Raw genomic sequence first — 17138 nt, forward strand, 5'->3', positions numbered from 1 at the left:
AGCCACCGCCCCCACCAGCCGAACACGGCAGCACGGAGACACCCACGGGGGGCACGGGGACTTGTCACCGCTTCCCGGGAACAAACGGAGACGGAGGAGGCTCCTCGTTCCCCTCCGGAGAGCCCCGGGCGCCCTGCGCTCCCTGGCCTTGATCCCGCCGCCGCCGAGCCTGGAATCGTAATCACCCGCGCTCGCCTGGCCTCTGCTCTCGCTCCTCGCGCCTGACTTGAAATGATTTTTGGAGGCAGTTGGTGGCGAGGGAGTACAGCTGCCGCTAAGTTATCCAAACGATTTATCTTAAGATTCATCCAGAATTCATTGTGCAGGGAGCCTGGGCAATGTCGGCTTTTAATATTCATGCGGATTTGGAGGCAGTGTTAATCACGGGCTCTGACAATTTGCACTTCCCTTAATTGTCCGTGCAGCGGCTCTGCCCTCAGTCCCTGCCACGCTCGGGGACGTGTTTGGGGTCCCCGGGCAGCGGCGGGTGGTGCACGGTCACGGCAGGCAGCAGGAGGACGGGTCCCCCGGGGGTGCCAAGCGCAGGGCAGGGAGCAGAGCGCTCAGCACACGCGCGTGTGCAAGGCTGCGGGGGCACAATTGTGCAGCCAGGGGCTGGCACGAGGGCTCTGCACGCTCGTGTGCACCAGCAGCGATGCGCAATCCTGCACGGAGGGGGCCGATGCTGCTGCACCCCCCCAGTGCTGGCTGGGGCCCCTCGGTGGCGTCCCCGTGGCGGTGTTACCTGTCACCGCTGTCACTCCGCTGCCACCCAGCCAGCTGCCACCGAGCGGGGACAGAATACCAATGAGGGACACGGAGGGGGGCTCACGGGGAGGGGGGGCTCCTCGTGGAGATGCGTGGTGGCACCCCCAGGGATGAGGACAACGTGCATCCTGTGCCGGGACCCGGGGCATCTCCCCCTGTCACCAAGGTGCCGGCACCCCCGCGGCTAAAGGTGACACGGAGATGTCACCAGCAGCTGCACCCCAGGTCCCCCCAGCAGGACCCTCCTCCGGTGACACTAGTGTGGCCATGGGGACAACCCTGGGGCTGTCCCCATCCCCTGCAGGACCCCAGGACCCCACCACCCACCGCAGCCCCACGGGCAGCCCCCGGTGCCGGCTCGCCGAGCAGCCAAAGCTCGGCTGAGCCGAGGGCACGGCGTGGGGCTGGGCAGGTTCTCAGCTGTCCTGGCGCTGTAATTGTCCTAATTAGATCTACACGTTTTGATGAAGGTTTCACAAGAAAAAAAAAAAAAAAAGAAAAAAAAAAAAAAGGGGGAAGGCAGGAGGAGATAATCGAATCGCAGATGACATTCCCATCACCCAATCTCTCCGCACAGCCTCTGCTGCAGCCGAGTCTGAAAATTATGCATAAGGGGGGGGTTGAGGGGTGGGGGGGGGAAGGAAAATTACCATAATCTTCCTCTGCAGGATGACACCAAATTTGACTTGAGCTGCGCGGGGTGGCGGGGAGCCAGGCGGGTGCTGCAGCTGCTCTGCCCTTGCCCCGACGGTGCCACCAGCGGTGCCACCTGCCCGTGTCCCCCAGTGCCAGCCCACCCCGAGGTCCCAGCCTGGGATTTGTGGGGCTGCCACCACCCTGGGCTGTGCCACTGGGACTTTCCCTGCCTGTCCCTTCCCCAATTTCCCCTTCCCCAATCTCCCCTTCCCCAATTTCCCCTTGCCCAGCCTCCCCGGCGCACGGTGGGCGCACGTCACCCCTCGCCAGGCACCAGCAGTGCCACCTCCTGCACCGGCGTGGCCAAATTCATGGCACGGTGCTGCAGGGGGACGATGGAGACCCCCCCACACCCCCAGCATCACCCCCAAAATCCCACCTGCCCCTCTGTGCTCACACCAGGACCCATCCCTGCGTCACCACCGCGGCCAAACCTCACCCCCACCTCTCTCCAAGGGACCCCTGGGGACCCCCAGGCTCCGTGCTCGCCCCCCCCCCAGCCCTGCTGAGACCGGAGCAGCTCGTGACACCAGTGCCCAGGCCCTTCACCAGCCAGCCCAGGGCGCAGCGTGGGCTGAGCATCGCCTGCCACGGGCAGGATCCGAGCCCCTGCCTGGCCCTAATTCAGAAAAATATTCCGGAGCTTCAAACAGCTCCGATGCCTGCAGGAAAACTTTCAGCAGCCGCCTTCCTTCGCCTTTTATCGCGCGGAGGAGAGGCTCCTGCTCCGGTGACACTTGCTGGAGAACACAAACCGGGGCACTTTTTGTCCTCCCCTCTCTCCCTCCCCAAATTTTCTCTCTCTTTCAGGTCATTTGCATGAAAACGGGCTCTTTTGTTTCTCCGGATTTTCATCTGCCTCTGCTGCCTCTTCCCCACCTAGAGCCTGAGCCTGCCTTTGTCCTCGGCAAATAAAGAACAAAAGGGGAAGAGACAGAGAAAATATGATCTCGCCTCCAAATGGGCTTTTTTTTTTTTTGCTTTTCTTTTTTTTTTTTCCCCAAGTCGTCCATGAAGCTTCAGATGCTCTTTAAGAAGCCGGCTGATGAATGATGGGGCAGGGGAGCTGCCATTAGGACGGAATTGATCGGCGCTCAGCAGCGCGCTGCCAGGGCCCCGCGCTTCGAGAAACAAGAAAGGGAGAAAGAATGAGAATGAAGGGAAAAAAAAAAAAAATAAAAAGGAAGAAAATACCGGGTGATTGGGAATAGTTTTCAGTCCCTGATAATAATAAACGCATTCAGCAAATCGCGCCCTCACTTCGGAGCAGGTAATCGTGATGCGAGGCCTTTCTGCTCTGCACCGGGGGGAGGAAACTCGAGTAAACAGGGGGAAAAAATCAATTTCTGCCGCAGTTTGTTCCCTGAACGGGGGAATCTCCCTCCAACCTCTCCTTTCATGTCTCCTATTAGCTCTGCCAGGCTCCCACCTCAGCCACGGCGCTGCCTGCCAGGACAAACACGTTTGCACAGCAAAGCAGAGCCCAGGACTCAAAGAACAAAACCGGGGCTGCGTGGGGACACGGGGGGCACGGTGACCAACACCCAGCGGCTGGAGCTTGCAGACCCCAGCTGGGCACATCCCAGCCTCGCAGTTCTGAGCTGTGCACCCCTCGAGCTTGGGCATCTCACCGTGCACATCTTGGCCACGCGCACCTCGGCACAGCACATCTGGGGCTCGCACATCTCAGCCGTGCACAGCTCTGGCACGCACATCTCCAAAAAACGGGCTCCCCATGGCAGGGTGCCCCACCATCCCTGCAGCGGGGATGTGAGACTAGAAGATGTTCTGCTCCCAGTGGGATGCTTGGAGCTGGGGGTGCAGGATCAGACCCCGGGGACCAGCAGTGACACCCAGAGTGGCTGCAGGGACACCCGGAGCCGCAGCGAGCGTTGGCACAGGCAGAGGACAGCCCCACGGCTCTCCAAGCGGCACCCTCCCCTCCCGCACAGCAGCTCCAGGAAAAATGGTTTGCAGCTACATTAAGGATAGCGTAATTATGCCTAATAAAAACACGGCTGCCCCTGTGTGAGTAAACACAGCTTTGACGGAGAGCCCTGCCGCAAGCAGCTCCCCGGCACGCGCGGCGAGCTGGCACTGCCGGAGGGAGCCGGCGGCTGAGGATCCTCGGCGGCTGCTTGACTTCAAATCAGACCTCTGGAAGGAGGAGGGGAGAGACAAATCACTTCAACCGTTCCTTTTTTTTTTATGTTTTTTGCTTGTTATTTCCTCCTCCCTCGCCCCGAGCCCTCCTCGCTGCTGCGGCTGATAAGGCGATAGGATCTAATCGCCGGGCGGCACGCGCGGCTCGCCGGCTGCCAGCGCCGCGCCAGCTGCACATCAAATGCTGTGAGAGCGGCTGCGGGGTGGCCGCCGCGTCCCTGCTGTCCCCAAGGGCACGGGGACACGGAGCTGGGGACGATTCGCCCCGCAGCACCCGCGGGTGGGAAGTGTCTGGGGAGGGGGAGATGGGGGGCACTGGGTGCCAAGCAGGGGGCTGGGGGCCTGGTGGTGCACCCTGGGGTTCCTAAAAACGCATCCCAGAGCAGCCTGGAGGATGAGGAGAAGGAAAAGGAAAAGGAAGAGGAGGAGGAGGAGGAGAGGAAGAGGAGGAGGAGGAGGAAGGCTGCTGGGAGAGCTGCTCCCCAAACCCCGCACTGCGCCGTGCCCCCGGGTTGTGGCAGCCCCCAAGCAGCGGGGTTAAACGCGCCGTGCCCTCGGCACCGCTCCTCCCGAGCAGGACCAGAAGGAGGTTTTAATCTAAACCCGGTAGCCAGAGGGTGAATTAAGGATGCTAATTGAATTTCATGACGCGGAGGAGCCGGGGCCGGTGGGAGCCGGGGAGGAAGCGCATTTGATGTGTTTTAAAAGCTGCAGTTTCAGAACGTGGCGGCTCTTTTTTTTATTATTTATTATTTATTTTTTTTAATTTAAAGCCAGACATGAAAAGATCCCATCTTCGAGGAGCTAACGACTCTCATGAATTATTTTTGTTGATTTATACGCCCACTCTGCCCTTTAAATAATATTAATAAAGTAAAAGCAAACCCATTCCCAGGCGGGAACGGGAACGCCTTGCTGGGCAGGCGCAGGGGCCGTGGGACGAGGGAGATTGAGGCAGCGAGGCCACACCGCCTTTTGGGCCAAAACCTGGCGATTTTGGAGGCGGGGGCAGGACCAGATCCTGCTCCTTCCGAGCCGTTTTGGTTTTATTGCCCTGCCGAGGAGCTGGCTTCATTCTCTGCTGCCTTTCTTCCGCGCCGTTGATTTACGCTGCCAGGGCTTTAATTACACAACTCAGCACTCCTTAAAACATGAAAAACTGCTCAACTTTTGAAGCAATTAAGGAGCAGCAGAGTAGCTCAGCCGGTCGGAGATGAGATAAGTAAATCAAATAATTAAACAGCTCGCTTGGGCTGGGGGCATCCCACCCATGGGAGCCCCCCCCCAAAAAATCCTCGTCCTCATCCTGGAGGGATCAAGGGGCTACGGGGGGGGGCACGGCCGCTCCCCGGTGCCGGGAAGGGTTTTCCTAATTGCAGTGCTGGTGGTAATTAGTGGGGGGGGAGTGGGGCTGGAGACAAGAAATGGGGTGTGCAAGGGACGGGGACGTGCAAGGAATTGAGTGTGCAAGGGACGGGGACATTCAAGGGATGGGGCGTGCAAGGATTGGGATAAAGCAGAGACCCCGAGCCCCCCTGGGGCTGCAGTTCCCCATTAACGGGGGTTTTTGGAGCCCCCCCCCAAATCCCGTCCCTGCTGGCACCCATGAGTGCCCCCCCCCAGGGTGTTTGTGCACACTCGTGCCCCGGGGACAAAGCGCCCCGATCCCACCGGGCCTTAAAGCACAGCAGGGCTTTGGGGTTGCTTTGGGGCAGTTTGGGGTTGTTTTGGGGTTGTTTTGGGGCGGTTTGGGGTTTTTTTGGGGGTGTTTTGGGGCGGTTTGGGGTTGCTTTGGGGCGGTTTGGGGTTGTTTTGGGGTTGTTTTGGGGTTGTTTTGGGGCGGTTTGGGGTTGTTTGGGGTTGTTTTGGGGCGGTTTGGGGTTGTTTTGGGGGTGTTTTGGGGTTGTTTTGGGGGTGTTTTGGGGTTGTTTTGGGGGTGTTTTGGGGTTGTTTTGGGGCAGTTTGGGGTTGTTTTGGGGTGGTTTTGTTTTTTTTGGGGGGTGTTTTTTATCAGCGTGGCTCCGGCTCTCTCTGGTGGCCAAGCGGCCGCACTGCACCCACCCCACAGAACGCGGGGCCACGGCGGAGCCCTGAAGGTCCGGGGGGGGGGGACACGGAGCCCCCCAAACCCCGACCTCAAACCGCGACCCCCGGGCCGGGGCCGGACCCGGCCCCCCCCCACATTCGCGTTCACGGCCCCGCGCGTTCCCTGAAGCTTTTTGTCCCTCGGCCCGCTCCGTAGCGGCGCCGCGAGGGGCGGGGCTAGAGGAGGGGGTGAAGGCCCGGATGCGGAAGTGGCCGCTTCTTTCTACCCGCAGGCCGCAGCCGTGAGTGGCGGAGGGGGGGGGGGGCCGCGGAATCCGCCGCCATCCGCGGCCGCGCGGGGCTGGGGGGAGCCGGGGCGCTGCGGGGAGGAAGAGGGGAGTGCGGGAGGTCCGATGGTGGGCGGGGGGGCGCGGGGAGAACGGGGGGGGGCGGGCGATGGGGGCGGCGGTTGGGGGCCGAGGGGGGGGGGGGGTTTGGATGCGCGGCCGCCATCTTGGATTGTGTCTGCCCCTAGGTTGGAGCCAGCGGAGCCGGCCCGGAGCCATGGTGAGGGGCTGGGGGGGGCGGGGGGCTTTAAGTAATTTATTTAGGGGTGTTTTTCAGGTCGGGGGGGCGCAGGGGGGGAGGTGGGGGGCGATTACTCCCCCCTGGGGCTGGGGTTGCGCAGTTTGGGGGGGGAAACGGGGTGAGGGAGGATGGGGGGGTCTCTAGGTGCGGGGGGGGGGCTGCAGGGAGGGGGTGATGCAGTGAGGGGGTGGGGGCACAGCCACAGCCCCCCCCAGATGGGTGTCCTGGGGGCTGGGGGAGCTCCTGGGGGGGGGGTTGGCAGGGTCCTGGCCCCCAATAATTCGGGGGGGGGGTGGTGGGTGATGCAATTGGTGCGTGAGCCCTGAGTTTGTGCTTTAATTTCCAGCCTCGCAAGATTGAGGAGATCAAGGACTTCCTGCTGACAGCCAGGAGGAAGGACGCCAAGTGTGAGTGGTCCTGGGGGGGCAGCGGGCTGGGTTGTGCCCCCCCACCCCGAGTTTGGGGTGCTCCTGGTGCTGGGGTTTGGCTGGGGCAGGTTGTGCTGGGTGAATCCGCCCCGGCTGCAGGGAGCTGTGGCACGGGGCTGCTGCTCGCTCAGCCACATTTCCTCCCCCGTGGGTGCTCTTTCCAGACCCCCCCTCAGCCGGTGGGTAACTATTTACTGATATTGCCCCGTCTGTGGCTCAGCGAAGTGTTTGGAAAGCTGCTGGGTGTCAGATGCCGCGGAGTTTTAACAAAATGACAAGCAAATCGTGTTTAAATTCAAGTTTTCTTTTGTTGCCAACACAAAGACCATTGTCATCGAGAAACCCGAAGCGTTTTGTCTGCGTTTAACAACGTGCCGAGAGTTTTCCCTGTTTGGATTTAGCTGTCAGGGGGAAGCGGTGCTTCAATTCTGGAGATGTTTTGTCAGCTCGGGGGTGTGGGCGAGGAGGGGACAGCTCGGTGTGAGGCGCTCTGACGGCTGCTGACAGCCGCTCGCAAAGCGTCCCCGCACCCCTCAGCGTGCTCAGATCCTACAGGAGATCTGATACCCAACACCGAGCCCTACAGCGGGATGGGGGAGGCACAGCCCCGAGCTCTGAGCGGGTTTTTTGGATAAATACCCCCGGACAGCTGTAAAGGAGGTGGGAAGAGTCCAGGAGATGCATTGGCACACGAGATGACAGGAGGAAATAAACCCTACAAGAGGAAATAAATCCTACAAGAGGAAATAAACCCTACAGGAGGAAATAAGCCCAGTGTGCGCTGCCGTGCTCTGCTGGAAATTTGCGACACGATAAATTTTTGGTGCTGCTGGTCGTAAACTTCCCTCGGGAAGCCTCCAGGCGGGCTGTGCCCTGTGGCTGCTCACCAGTTCAGTCCCTTGTGGTGTGGGGAAGTTCTTGGGGTTGGGTTTTGCGCCGTGCAGGTGGGCCTGGAGCTGGAGTGGGTTTGTGGAAGGTTTGGTCTACAGAAAACGCTTTTCTCTGACGTGATTTGTGAAATTAAAACAAATAAAAAACCTTGTGGGCAGCGGGTGGGGGCGGTGCCGTCCCGCTGACCCTTTCCCCGATCCCACAGCCGTCAAGATCAAGAAGAACAAGGACAATGTGAAGTTCAAGGTGCGCTGCAGCCGCTACCTCTACACGCTGGTCATCACCGACAAGGAGAAGGCCGAGAAGCTGAAGCAGTCCCTGCCCCCAGGTACCCCGTGGGGGGGTCCAACGGGGGCTCCCCGGGGCCGGACAAATCCCAGGAGCGTGGGCAGGGGGGGCAGGGAGAGGGGCGCCCCTCATCCCGTTAAATCCTTTTTTCTCTTTTCCCTAGGTTTGGCCGTGAAGGAGCTGAAATGAACCGTTTCTGTCTGGATTTCTTCACATTCGTTACAATAAAAATTAAATCTTTTGTGGCTGTGGGGTTTGGCCTTGCTGGGAAAACAACCCCGGGCGGTGCCCCCAGTGCCGCCACTGGTGGGGAAGGGGGGGGAACTGGTGAGCATTGGGGTGGCCCCACTCCATGGTACTGGGCTGAGGGGGGTGTCTCGAGCAGGGGGTGCCCCCAAATGCCCAAGGGAAGGGGGTTTCTGGTTTTGGGGCCACTCAGGATGTTCTCAGCTGCTCCTGGGGTGCTCGGGGGGGGCCCCAGTTGTGCTCAGTCCCTGCTGCAGGCAGTGGGGGGCGGCACGGCCCTATAGCAGGGGGTGATGGGGGTGATGACCCTTGGGTCATTGGGGTGCAGTTCCCTCAAGGGGTGAGCAGTGCCCCTGTAATGGAGTCTGGGGTTTTATGGCCCCATAGAGGGGAGGCGGTGGGGTGCAGGGTGCTTGTAGGATTAGGGTACAGTTCCATTAAGGAGGGGAGCAGTTCCCCTATAACAGGGAGCTGATGGGGTGTGCTGACCTTGTAGTATCAGGGTGCAGTTCCCTTATGGGGGGTGCAGTGCCCCTATAATGGGGATTATGGGGTTTGATGGCCCCATAGCAGGGAGGTGTTGGGGTGCAGTTCCCTTAAGGGGGGGAGCAGTTCCCCTATGGTGGAGAGGTTATGGGGTTTGATACCCCACAGCAGGGGATGATGGGGTGCAGGACCCTTGGGGGGAGCAGTTCCCCTATACCAGAGGTTATGGGGTTTGATACCCCACAGCAAGGGCCTTATAGGGTTTGATACCCCACAGCAGGGGCTGATAAGGTGCAGCCCCCTCAGGGGGAGCAATTCCCCTATAACAGGTTATGGGTTCAATACCCCACAGCAGAGGGCTTATAGGGTTTGATACCCCACAGCAGGGGATTATGTGGTGTAAGACCCTTATATTATTAGGGTGCAGCCCCATCAGGGGTAGCAGTTCCCCTATAACAGGTTATGGGGTTTGATACCCCACACCAGGGGCGTTATAGGGTTTGATACCCTACAGCAGGCTGTAATGGGGTGCAGCCCCCTTTTATCATTAGGGTGCAGCCCCCTAAGGGGGAGCAATTCCCCTATACCAGGCTGTGGGGTCTGATACCCCATACCGCTGGGGCTCGGTGCCCTATAGGGGGGAGCTCGGTGCGTCCCCATTCCTGGAGGGACTCGGGGGGCGTGGCCACGTGGAGTGGGCGTGGCCACCAGGTGGGCGTGTCCTCCCCATCAGGGGGCGTGGCCTGGAGGGAGGGGGCGGAGCCTGCGGCGCGCTGGCGCGCCTCTCCCCCCCCCCCTCTCCCGCGCCGCTATCGGCGGCCCCGTCCCGGTGCCGGTGCCGGGTCCCGGTGGCGGTCCCGGCCATGCCCCCCGCCCGTGCCGATTACCTGGCGCCCTGGTGGGCGGCCTGGCTGCACGGGGTGCCGCACCGCGACCTGCGCCTGCAGCCCGTGCCCGCCGCCTTCCGCCCGCGGGACCCCGAATACCAGCAGGTACCGACCCCCCCCCGGTTCCTGACCCCCCCGTCCCGGTTCCTGACCCCCACCCGTCCCGGTTTGTGACCCCCCCCTCGGTTCCTGACCCCCCCCGTGTCCCCCTCCCGGTTCGTTATCCCCTGCTTCGCACCCCCCCCTCCCCCCGTAGGACCCCACCCGGGGCTCGGTCCCCCCCCCATCCTCGTGTTAAGGGAGGGGGGGGCACGCATGCAGCCCCCCCCCTCCTGCCCGTGTGTACCCCCCCGATAACGGGGCTTTCTTCCCTCCCGGTGATGCTCCCCCCCCCCCCCATCTGAGCTGTAACGGGTCCCGATGTGGGGCAGGGGCTGTGTGAGCCCCCAGCTGTACTGGGGGAACTGCGGGGTACTGGGGGGGGGGCAGCGTTGAGCACTCGTTGCAGCCCCCCCCCCAGCATCCTCGGCTCCTCACCATGTGTCCTGCACAAGGGGGGGCACGGCAGGGACAATGGGGGGGCAGTGGGGACAATGGGGGGGCAGTGGGGACAAGGAGTGGGGGTGGTGGGGACAAGGGGGGGGCACAGCAGGGACAATTTGGGGGGCAGCGGGGACAAGGGGGGAGAAAGCGGGGACAAGGGGGGGCACAGCGGGGACAAGGGGGGGGATGGCAGGGTCAATGGGGGGGCAATGGGGACAAGGGGGGAGTCAGCAGGGACAATTTGGGGGACAGCAGGGACAAGGGGGGGCAGTGGGGACAAGGGGGGGGACAGTGAGGACAAGGGGGGGGGCAGCGGGGACAGGGACGGTGCCGCTTCCTCTTTCCTCCCCGTGACCGTCCCGTGGGGAGCTCGGGGACGCGGTGAAATCACCCCCCCGGGAGAGCAGGACCCGGGGGGTGCTGAGCGTCCCCGTGTCCCCCCCCCATCTCTTTTTTCCTCCCCAGTCGCTGCTGTTCCTGGGCTTGGTGGCCGCCGTCTGCCTCGGCCTCAACCTCCTCTTCCTCACCTCCTACCTGCTGTGCCTGTGCTGCTGCAAGAGGGACGAGGAGCCCGACCCCAAGCGGCCCCACTCCTGCTGTGTCACCTGGATGGCCGTCACCGCCGGCCTCATCTGCTGGTGAGACCTGGGGGGGGGTCCTGCCACCGCGTCCCCCCCCCCCCCCCCATTCAAATTTGGGTGCTGGAGGCTTAAATATTGTCCCCACACACCCCCCCGTGACCGTGCTGGGCACCCCCCCATCCCCTTGTAGCCATGCCGGGCACCCCCAGGTCCCCATCCCTGTGTCCCCCCCCCCCCCCCCAGTGGCCGTGCCGCCCTCCCAGTTAATCCCAGTCTGCAGCAGCGGGGCCGGGTGCTTAATCCCAGCACGGAGCAGATGGCGGGCGGCAGCGTGACCCAGCTGGCAGCCCCCCCTGCGGGGCTACCCTTAATTATGGCCACAGCAATTAAGGCGGGGGGCTCTCCCGCAGCTAGCAGCACTCCCTTCCTTCACCGAGCCCCCCCCTGAGCCCCCCCCTGAGCCCCCCATCCGGGCTGGGCCAGCACGCGGCCGCTTTTCGCCCTGCTCCAGACAAAGGCTTTCTTTTTCCCCGGGCAGTGTCCGGCCCCAAACGCGTCCCGGAGCAGGCAGACGTCACTCATGAGCCCGGCGTGCTCACCCCGTGATCGCCCCCCCAGCCCCGGGGGCACGCATTTGTGCACGGTGCTCGCCGCCCCCCCCAAATCCACGAGCTGTGACCCCCACCCCAAAATATCAGAGCCCGGCGGGGGCTGCTTGGAGCCGCGAGAACCTTTAGGGACCCCATGGAGGCGAACGGCCCCGCGGGCGGTGTTTTTGGGGGCAGGGAGGGGGGGGCATGGAGAGGCTCTGAGCTCTGCCCACACTGCTGCTCCTCAGCAGTGGGTTTCCTCCAGCGGGTTCCCCAAATTTGCTTTACCTCGAGCAGCTCCGGGTTCGGGTGTCCCCATGCGCTGCGGTCACCCCGTTGCGGTGCCGTCCCCATTGCGGTGCCGTCCCCATCTCCCCGGGGTCTGCCTCCACCAGGCTGCTCCGGGGAGCCCCCCTTTCCCCCCCCCATGTCCCCACAACCCCAAAGCTTTGGGGTGAGCCTTTCCCCACCCCTAACCCTCTCTGTCCCCGCAGCACGGCCGTCGGGATCGGCTTTTATGGGAACAGCGAGACCAACGATGGGGTCTACCAGCTCCTCTACGCCCTGGACAACGCCAACCACACCCTGACCGGCATCGACGCCCTGGTAGGGGCTGTGGGGCAGGGACCCCCGACCCATTTTGAGCCCCCCTGGGGGGCTGCTCTGCCTTCCCGCAGCTCCTCCCCACCCTTTTTTTGGGGGAAAAAAAGGCGCTGGGGAACCCGGAACGGGGCCGGTGGTCCCGCTGCGGGGTTGGGGGGCTGCAGGGGACCCCTCCCCAGCCCTACAGCTCCCCGAGACCGAGCGCGGGAGGCTGACGTCAGCCCCATAGAATGGGGCCTTTGTGCCTTGTTATCCACGCCGGGGCCGTCCCCGCCGGGTTTCTGCCACCCTTCCCCTTCCCTGCTGCACCCCTGGGCGCCACCGTGGATTTGGGGACCCAAAAATTTGCTTTTGGAGGGCGTCAGCTTGCCCAGCTCTCATTAGGACCCCCCTAAACCCATCCTCGGACCCCCCTAAACCCACCCTCCATCCGTGCCCCCCAACCACGCTGACCCCTCGCTGCGCCCCATCCGCAGGTCGCGGGCAGCACGCAGCGGCTGGGGGGGGGCCTGGAGCAGCACCTGGGGAGGCTGAGCGAGGTGCTGGCCCCCCGGGCCGACTACCTGCAGACCCTCAAGTTCCTCCAGCAGCTGGCAGCCACCGTGATCCTACAACTTTCGGGGCTGCCCCCCTGGCACGGGGTCAGCGCCCAGCTCACCGCCCTGGCCGCCCGCGCAGCCTACGTGGAGTATTACCGGTGAGCCCCCCACCCCGAGCACCCCCTTTTTCCTTCCTTCCTGGGGGGGGGCTACCAGCTGATGGTGGCCTTCCTCTGCCCCCCAGGTGGCTGGCTTACCTCCTCTTCTTCATCCTCGTCCTCGCCGTCTGCCTGCTGGGCTGCCTGGGGCTGGCCAAGCGCTCCCGCTGCCTCCTCACCGTGTGAGTGCCCAGGGGGGGGGGCCAGGCGCTGGGTGCCCCCCCCGGGGGGGCCGTGCCGTGGTGCTCACCCCCTCTCCCCGCAGGATGCTGTGCTGTGGGCTCCTCACCCTCGTCCTCAGCTGGGCTTCCGTGGCTTTGGACACGGCGGCGGCGGTGGTGAGTGGGGGTTGTATTTTTGGGGGGGGGGACAGCTCAGAGCCCTCCCGGCCCCCACCGTGCTCCGTCTCGTCCCCCCCCCCCCTGCAGGGCACCAGCGATTTCTGCGTGGCCCCGGACAAGTTCATCATGAACCAGACAGAGAGCGAGATCAGCGCAGGTAAGGACCGGCTGTGGGGCACCCCAAAACATCCCTGGGGTCTCAAGGGGGCCGTGCTTTGCGCTGAGCCCCCCCCCCCACGCTGCTTTTAACCCCCTGGGGGGGCTCACGCTGCTTTGCTGTCTCATTTGCTTTGCAGAGGTGGCTCACTACTACCTGTACTGCGAGCAGAGCCTGAGCAACCCCTTCCAGCAGGTATGGGGGGGCGCAGAGACCCTCGGGGTGGGGGCTGGCTGGGCGGTGGGCCCTAATAATTCCCCCCCCCCCTCCCCGCAGGCTCTCACCGTCTTCCAGCGCTCGCTCACCACCATGCAGATCCAGACCCAGGGGCTGATCCAGTTCGCTCTGCCCCTCTTCCCCACGGCTGAGGTATGGGGTGAGGTGTGTGTGGGGGGGGGTCACCCCCTCCCTGCTCCCCTTTTCTCACCCCCCTCCCTCCCCATTCCCTGCAGAAAGACCTCCTGGGGGTCCAGCAGCTCCTCAACGCCTCGGAGACCAGCCTGCACCAGCTCACGGCCATGCTGGACTGCCGGGGGCTGCACAAGGTGGGCATGGGGGGGCCGGGGTGGGCGCGGGGAGCTCCCAGAGCTCCCCCAAACCCCCCCAAAAAAATTTTTGCATCCTGCCGCAGGACTACCTGGACGCCCTGATCGGCATCTGCTACGACGGGGTGGAGGGGCTGCTCTACCTCGTCCTCTTCTCCCTGCTGGTGGCCGCCTCCTTCTCCACCATCATCTGCGCCGCGCCGCGCGCCTGGAAGCACTTGGCGGGCAGGTGAGCTTGGAGAGCCCCCCCCCACCTTATTATTATCCCCCCCACACGCACCCTGGGGGTGATTTTGGTGTCCTCAAACACTCGCAGGGACCGGGATTACGATGACATGGACGAGGAGGACCCCTTCAACCCGCAGGCGCGCCGCATCGCCGCGCACCACCCGGCGCGGGGGCAGCTCCGCAGCTTCTGCAGCTACAGCAGCAGCCTGGGCAGCCAGAGCAGCCTGCACCCCCCCGCGCAGACCATCTCCAACGCCCCCGTCTCCGAGTATATGTGAGACCAAATTTTCCCCCCCCCGAGAGACCCAAATTTTCCCCCAAGGGGTCCCCAGGGATTGCGGGGTTTGCCCTGCGCCCTCACTCTGTGGTTTTTTTTCTCTTCCCCCCCCCCCAGGAACCAAGCTGTGCTCTTCGGGGGGAACCCACGCTACGAGAACGTGCCCCTGATCGGCAGGGGGTCTCCCCCCCCCACGGTACGGCGGGCGGCCGAGGACAAATCCTTTTTGTGAGGGGGTGGTGGGGCAGCCAGAAGCGTCCAGCATCCCCTCGGGGCTCCGTTTTGGGGAAGGGGCCGGGTGAGCTGCGCCCCCTCCCCTCCTGTGGATCCCTCCTGCCCGCCCTGCTAACCCAATTCCTCCCCAGCCCGGGGGGGGGGGAGGCTGCAGGGGGAGGTTACCCACCACGTGCTCGGAGGAGACCGAAATAGCCCTCCCCTCGCTGTCTGCTTCATTTTTTTTAATTTATTCCCAGACTTTTGAAGGGCGCTTTCTGCATGTTCACCTTTCCCCACCGTTTATTTGACCCCCCCTGTCTATTAACACCTGCTTTATTTATTTATTTATTTATTTATTTATTTATTTATTTTTCTTGTTTTGCTTTGTTTTGCATCAATTATTTTGGAGCTAAGTTGCCCATCAAGAGTAAGTCCAGCCGCCTCGTCCCCCCTCCTGCTCCTTGGGGGCAGCAGCTGGGGGGGGGGTTCCCATCCTCAGCTTCCCTCTTAGATCCCATCCCTTCCGCCGGGGGGGCTGCGTTTTGTCCCCGGGGGGCTGCGTTTTGTCCCCAAGCCCTGGAGACAGTGGTGCTCGGGGGGTGCTCGAGGTGCTCCCCCCCCCTGCCAGGGACAATTTTTGGCAATCAGGTGAATGCACGGAGCCGCTGCCCTAATCCGATTGCGCAGACCTTGCAGCTGGCAGGGCTGTTCCTGGGGGGGGGGGGACAGACGCAGGGATTAATTCGAGCGCTTCTCCCTGCCCTGAATGGTCTGATTTAACCGGGATTCAGATCCCTGAGGAAGGACTTGAGCGGTCCAAAATAACAAACTTGAAATAATCTTCCTTAATGCCCGCCCCGGGGACGCCCCCTCCCTGTGGCCCGGTGCTGGAGGGATGTCATTGTGCACCCGGGGCAGGGGCTGGAGGGGGTTTTTTTTGGGGTCTTACCGAAATTCCAGCTGGGGGATATGCTGGCAAGACCTCCCCCCAGCCATAAGCACTGCAAATTAATTGGGAATTAATACAAAGGGGAAGCGACCTTCCCTCTCCAGCGCTGTGGGGCCGGGTGGGATGTGGTTGGGGGTCTCGGGGGGGGGGGCTCAGGTTGTGTTAACCACGTGCCCTCTCCCCGCAGTACTCCCCGAGCATGCGAGCCACCTACCTGGCCGTCACCGATGAGCACGTCAGGCCCTTCAACACCGAATTCCCAGCCTAGTGCTGGCCCCGAGCCACTCCTGGGAGGAGAAGAAGCCCCCGGTGCTCCCATGATGGAAACCAAAGACCCCCGGCTCCCCACACCACGGGTCCGGGGCAGCCCCCCCGGGAGAGGCGGATGAGATGGAGCCCCCCAGGCCCCCCTCTCCTCCCTCGGCAGCTTCTGCTGGCTCTCATGTCTTCCTGCCTGCCTTACGGGACGCATCCCGGCACTCACAGCGGGTCTCCGGCCGGCAGCGGGGGGCTGGGGATGGGTCGTGCCCACCGCCTTCTCCCCCCTTTCCCACCCGTGCCAGCTTTGGGGTTTTCATGCCACGGATGGGGGCCGCGTTTTGGCTTCCTTTTTTTTTTTCTGGAGGGGGAAGATCAGGGCTGTGGGCTGCCTGCCCCGCGTGCTCCTTCCCCCCCGTAGCAATGCAGACCCAACCACTAGTGATCCCAGCGCCTTCCCCGCGTCCCCCCCTGCTGCCCCCTGGCCCTGGGTTTGGGGTGTGGGATGGGGATGGTTTTGGCCTTGTTGTTTTTTCTGTGCTTCGTGTCTGGGTTTTAGGTGGCACACAGTGGCCGGAGGCGTTCGGCTGGGGCTGTGGGCGTTTTTGGGCAGCTCTGCTCCCTGGGGCAGGCTCCCCTCTTTGGTGCAGGATGGCTCTGGGGTAACCACAACCCCCCCCGGAGAGGTTTAGGGGCTACTCAGGCATCCCCAGAGCAGGATTCAGCTGTGCCAAGAGGGGAAGGGACATCCCCGCCGTCCTGCCTGGCACTGCCAGGGCTTGGGGCTAAGCAAGGGCTCAGCTCCTGGGATGGAGCCAGGGAAGAACCAGCAGGGGCTGAACCAGATCCTTTGTGGCTGCTCGTTTTGGCGTGGGCTGCCCCAAAAACCTCCAGGCTCCCGTGTTGCTGGTTTTGGTCGTCCATCCCTCCCTGCTCAGCGAGCAGCATGGGCTGCCCGCGGGGCCAGCAGAGCCCTGCTGGGTTATTACTTGATGGCAGTGACTCACTGTGTCTTTTAAAGATAACTTGTACATATCCTCTCGTCCCCCCCTTACATGTGACTAGCATTACGTGCTGTTGGAACTTCCCGTTTTTTTGTTGTTGTTTTTTTAATAATTTTTATTTTTGCTTTTAACGTTTTGGTGTAACGGTACTGGTAGCAGAGCTGTTCCTCGACGCATGTGAACTAACCTCATTAGGGCTCCTGGGAGGAGTGGGAGTCCTGCCTGATTTGTATGTGCCCTTGAGGGGAAAAGACAATAAACACTTGTACTAAACTCATTTTTTAAATCTTGGGGCTTGCACTGGTGTCAGCTCCAGCAGCGACAGGGGGGTGACACGGGCTGTGGGTGCGCGAGGGGTGCATGGAGGTGCCCTGGGGGGCCCAGCAGCGTGGTTGATGGGACATTTAACATTTAACTGTGTTAAATCTGAGCAGTGTGCTGGTGTTGGGTCACAGCCTGTGCTGTCTCCTCTCGGAGCCGGCCTTGGCACACTTGGGGACACATTGAGCACTGGGCAAGCCCTGGGGACACGGGGGTCCCCCCTCTGCCACCTCCACGACCCCAAATATTGCACAGGGCCCTGTGGTTGGGTGCTGAGGCCATCGGGCACGGTTCTGCCACATCTGCCCGTGAGCTGCAGCCGCCCCTGGCACCTTTGGCACTTCAGGGACCAGGAGAAGGCC

General features: G+C 62.7%; 2 protein-coding genes across 3 annotated transcripts in view; both read left to right on the plus strand.

The window, feature by feature from the left end:
• RPL38 (ribosomal protein L38) overlaps positions 1 to 8088 on the plus strand; it is a 289914-nt gene extending 281826 nt beyond the window's left edge. The window contains exons 1-5 of one of the 2 annotated variants that reach the window (XM_068655411.1): positions 5849 to 5954; positions 6188 to 6219; positions 6587 to 6647; positions 7765 to 7887; positions 8011 to 8088. In XM_068655411.1, the coding sequence (XP_068511512.1) occupies positions 6217 to 6219; positions 6587 to 6647; positions 7765 to 7887; positions 8011 to 8036 (213 nt within the window). In that variant the 5' untranslated portion in view covers positions 5849 to 5954; positions 6188 to 6216 and the 3' untranslated portion in view covers positions 8037 to 8088. Of the gene's footprint in view, positions 1 to 5848; positions 5955 to 6187; positions 6220 to 6586; positions 6648 to 7764; positions 7888 to 8010 lie in introns of those variants that run through there. The other variant, XM_068655412.1, reaches the window with a different exon arrangement.
• A 1275-nt stretch (positions 8089 to 9363) lies between these two features.
• Positions 9364 to 16732, plus strand: TTYH2 (tweety family member 2). The gene is made up of 14 exons (XM_068655024.1): positions 9364 to 9571; positions 10475 to 10647; positions 11675 to 11786; positions 12260 to 12480; positions 12567 to 12662; positions 12746 to 12818; positions 12909 to 12978; positions 13118 to 13173; positions 13255 to 13347; positions 13431 to 13523; positions 13610 to 13752; positions 13840 to 14025; positions 14146 to 14224; positions 15381 to 16732. Exons 1-14 carry the CDS (start codon positions 9443 to 9445, stop codon positions 15459 to 15461), a joined length of 1605 nt encoding a protein of 534 aa, XP_068511125.1. The 5' UTR covers positions 9364 to 9442; the 3' UTR covers positions 15462 to 16732.
• Positions 16733 to 17138: the final 406 nt, after the last annotated feature.

Source organism: Anas acuta, chromosome 18, assembly GCF_963932015.1.
Source record: "Anas acuta chromosome 18, bAnaAcu1.1, whole genome shotgun sequence".
NCBI classification, from domain to species: domain Eukaryota; kingdom Metazoa; phylum Chordata; class Aves; order Anseriformes; family Anatidae; genus Anas; species Anas acuta.

What these genes read in the sequence shown, in the direction of transcription:
- TTYH2 (XM_068655024.1), top strand. Translation starts at nt 9,443, where the DNA reads ATGCCCCCCGCCCGTGCCGATTACCTGGCGCCCTGGTGGGCGGCCTGG. An exon ending in TCCCGCTGCCTCCTCACCGT is followed by an intron (nt 12,663 to 12,745) that starts GTGAGTGCCCAG and finishes CTCTCCCCGCAG; the next exon opens with GATGCTGTGCTGTGGGCTCC. An exon ending in GCCCCCGTCTCCGAGTATAT is followed by an intron (nt 14,026 to 14,145) that starts GTGAGACCAAAT and finishes CCCCCCCCCCAG; the next exon opens with GAACCAAGCTGTGCTCTTCG.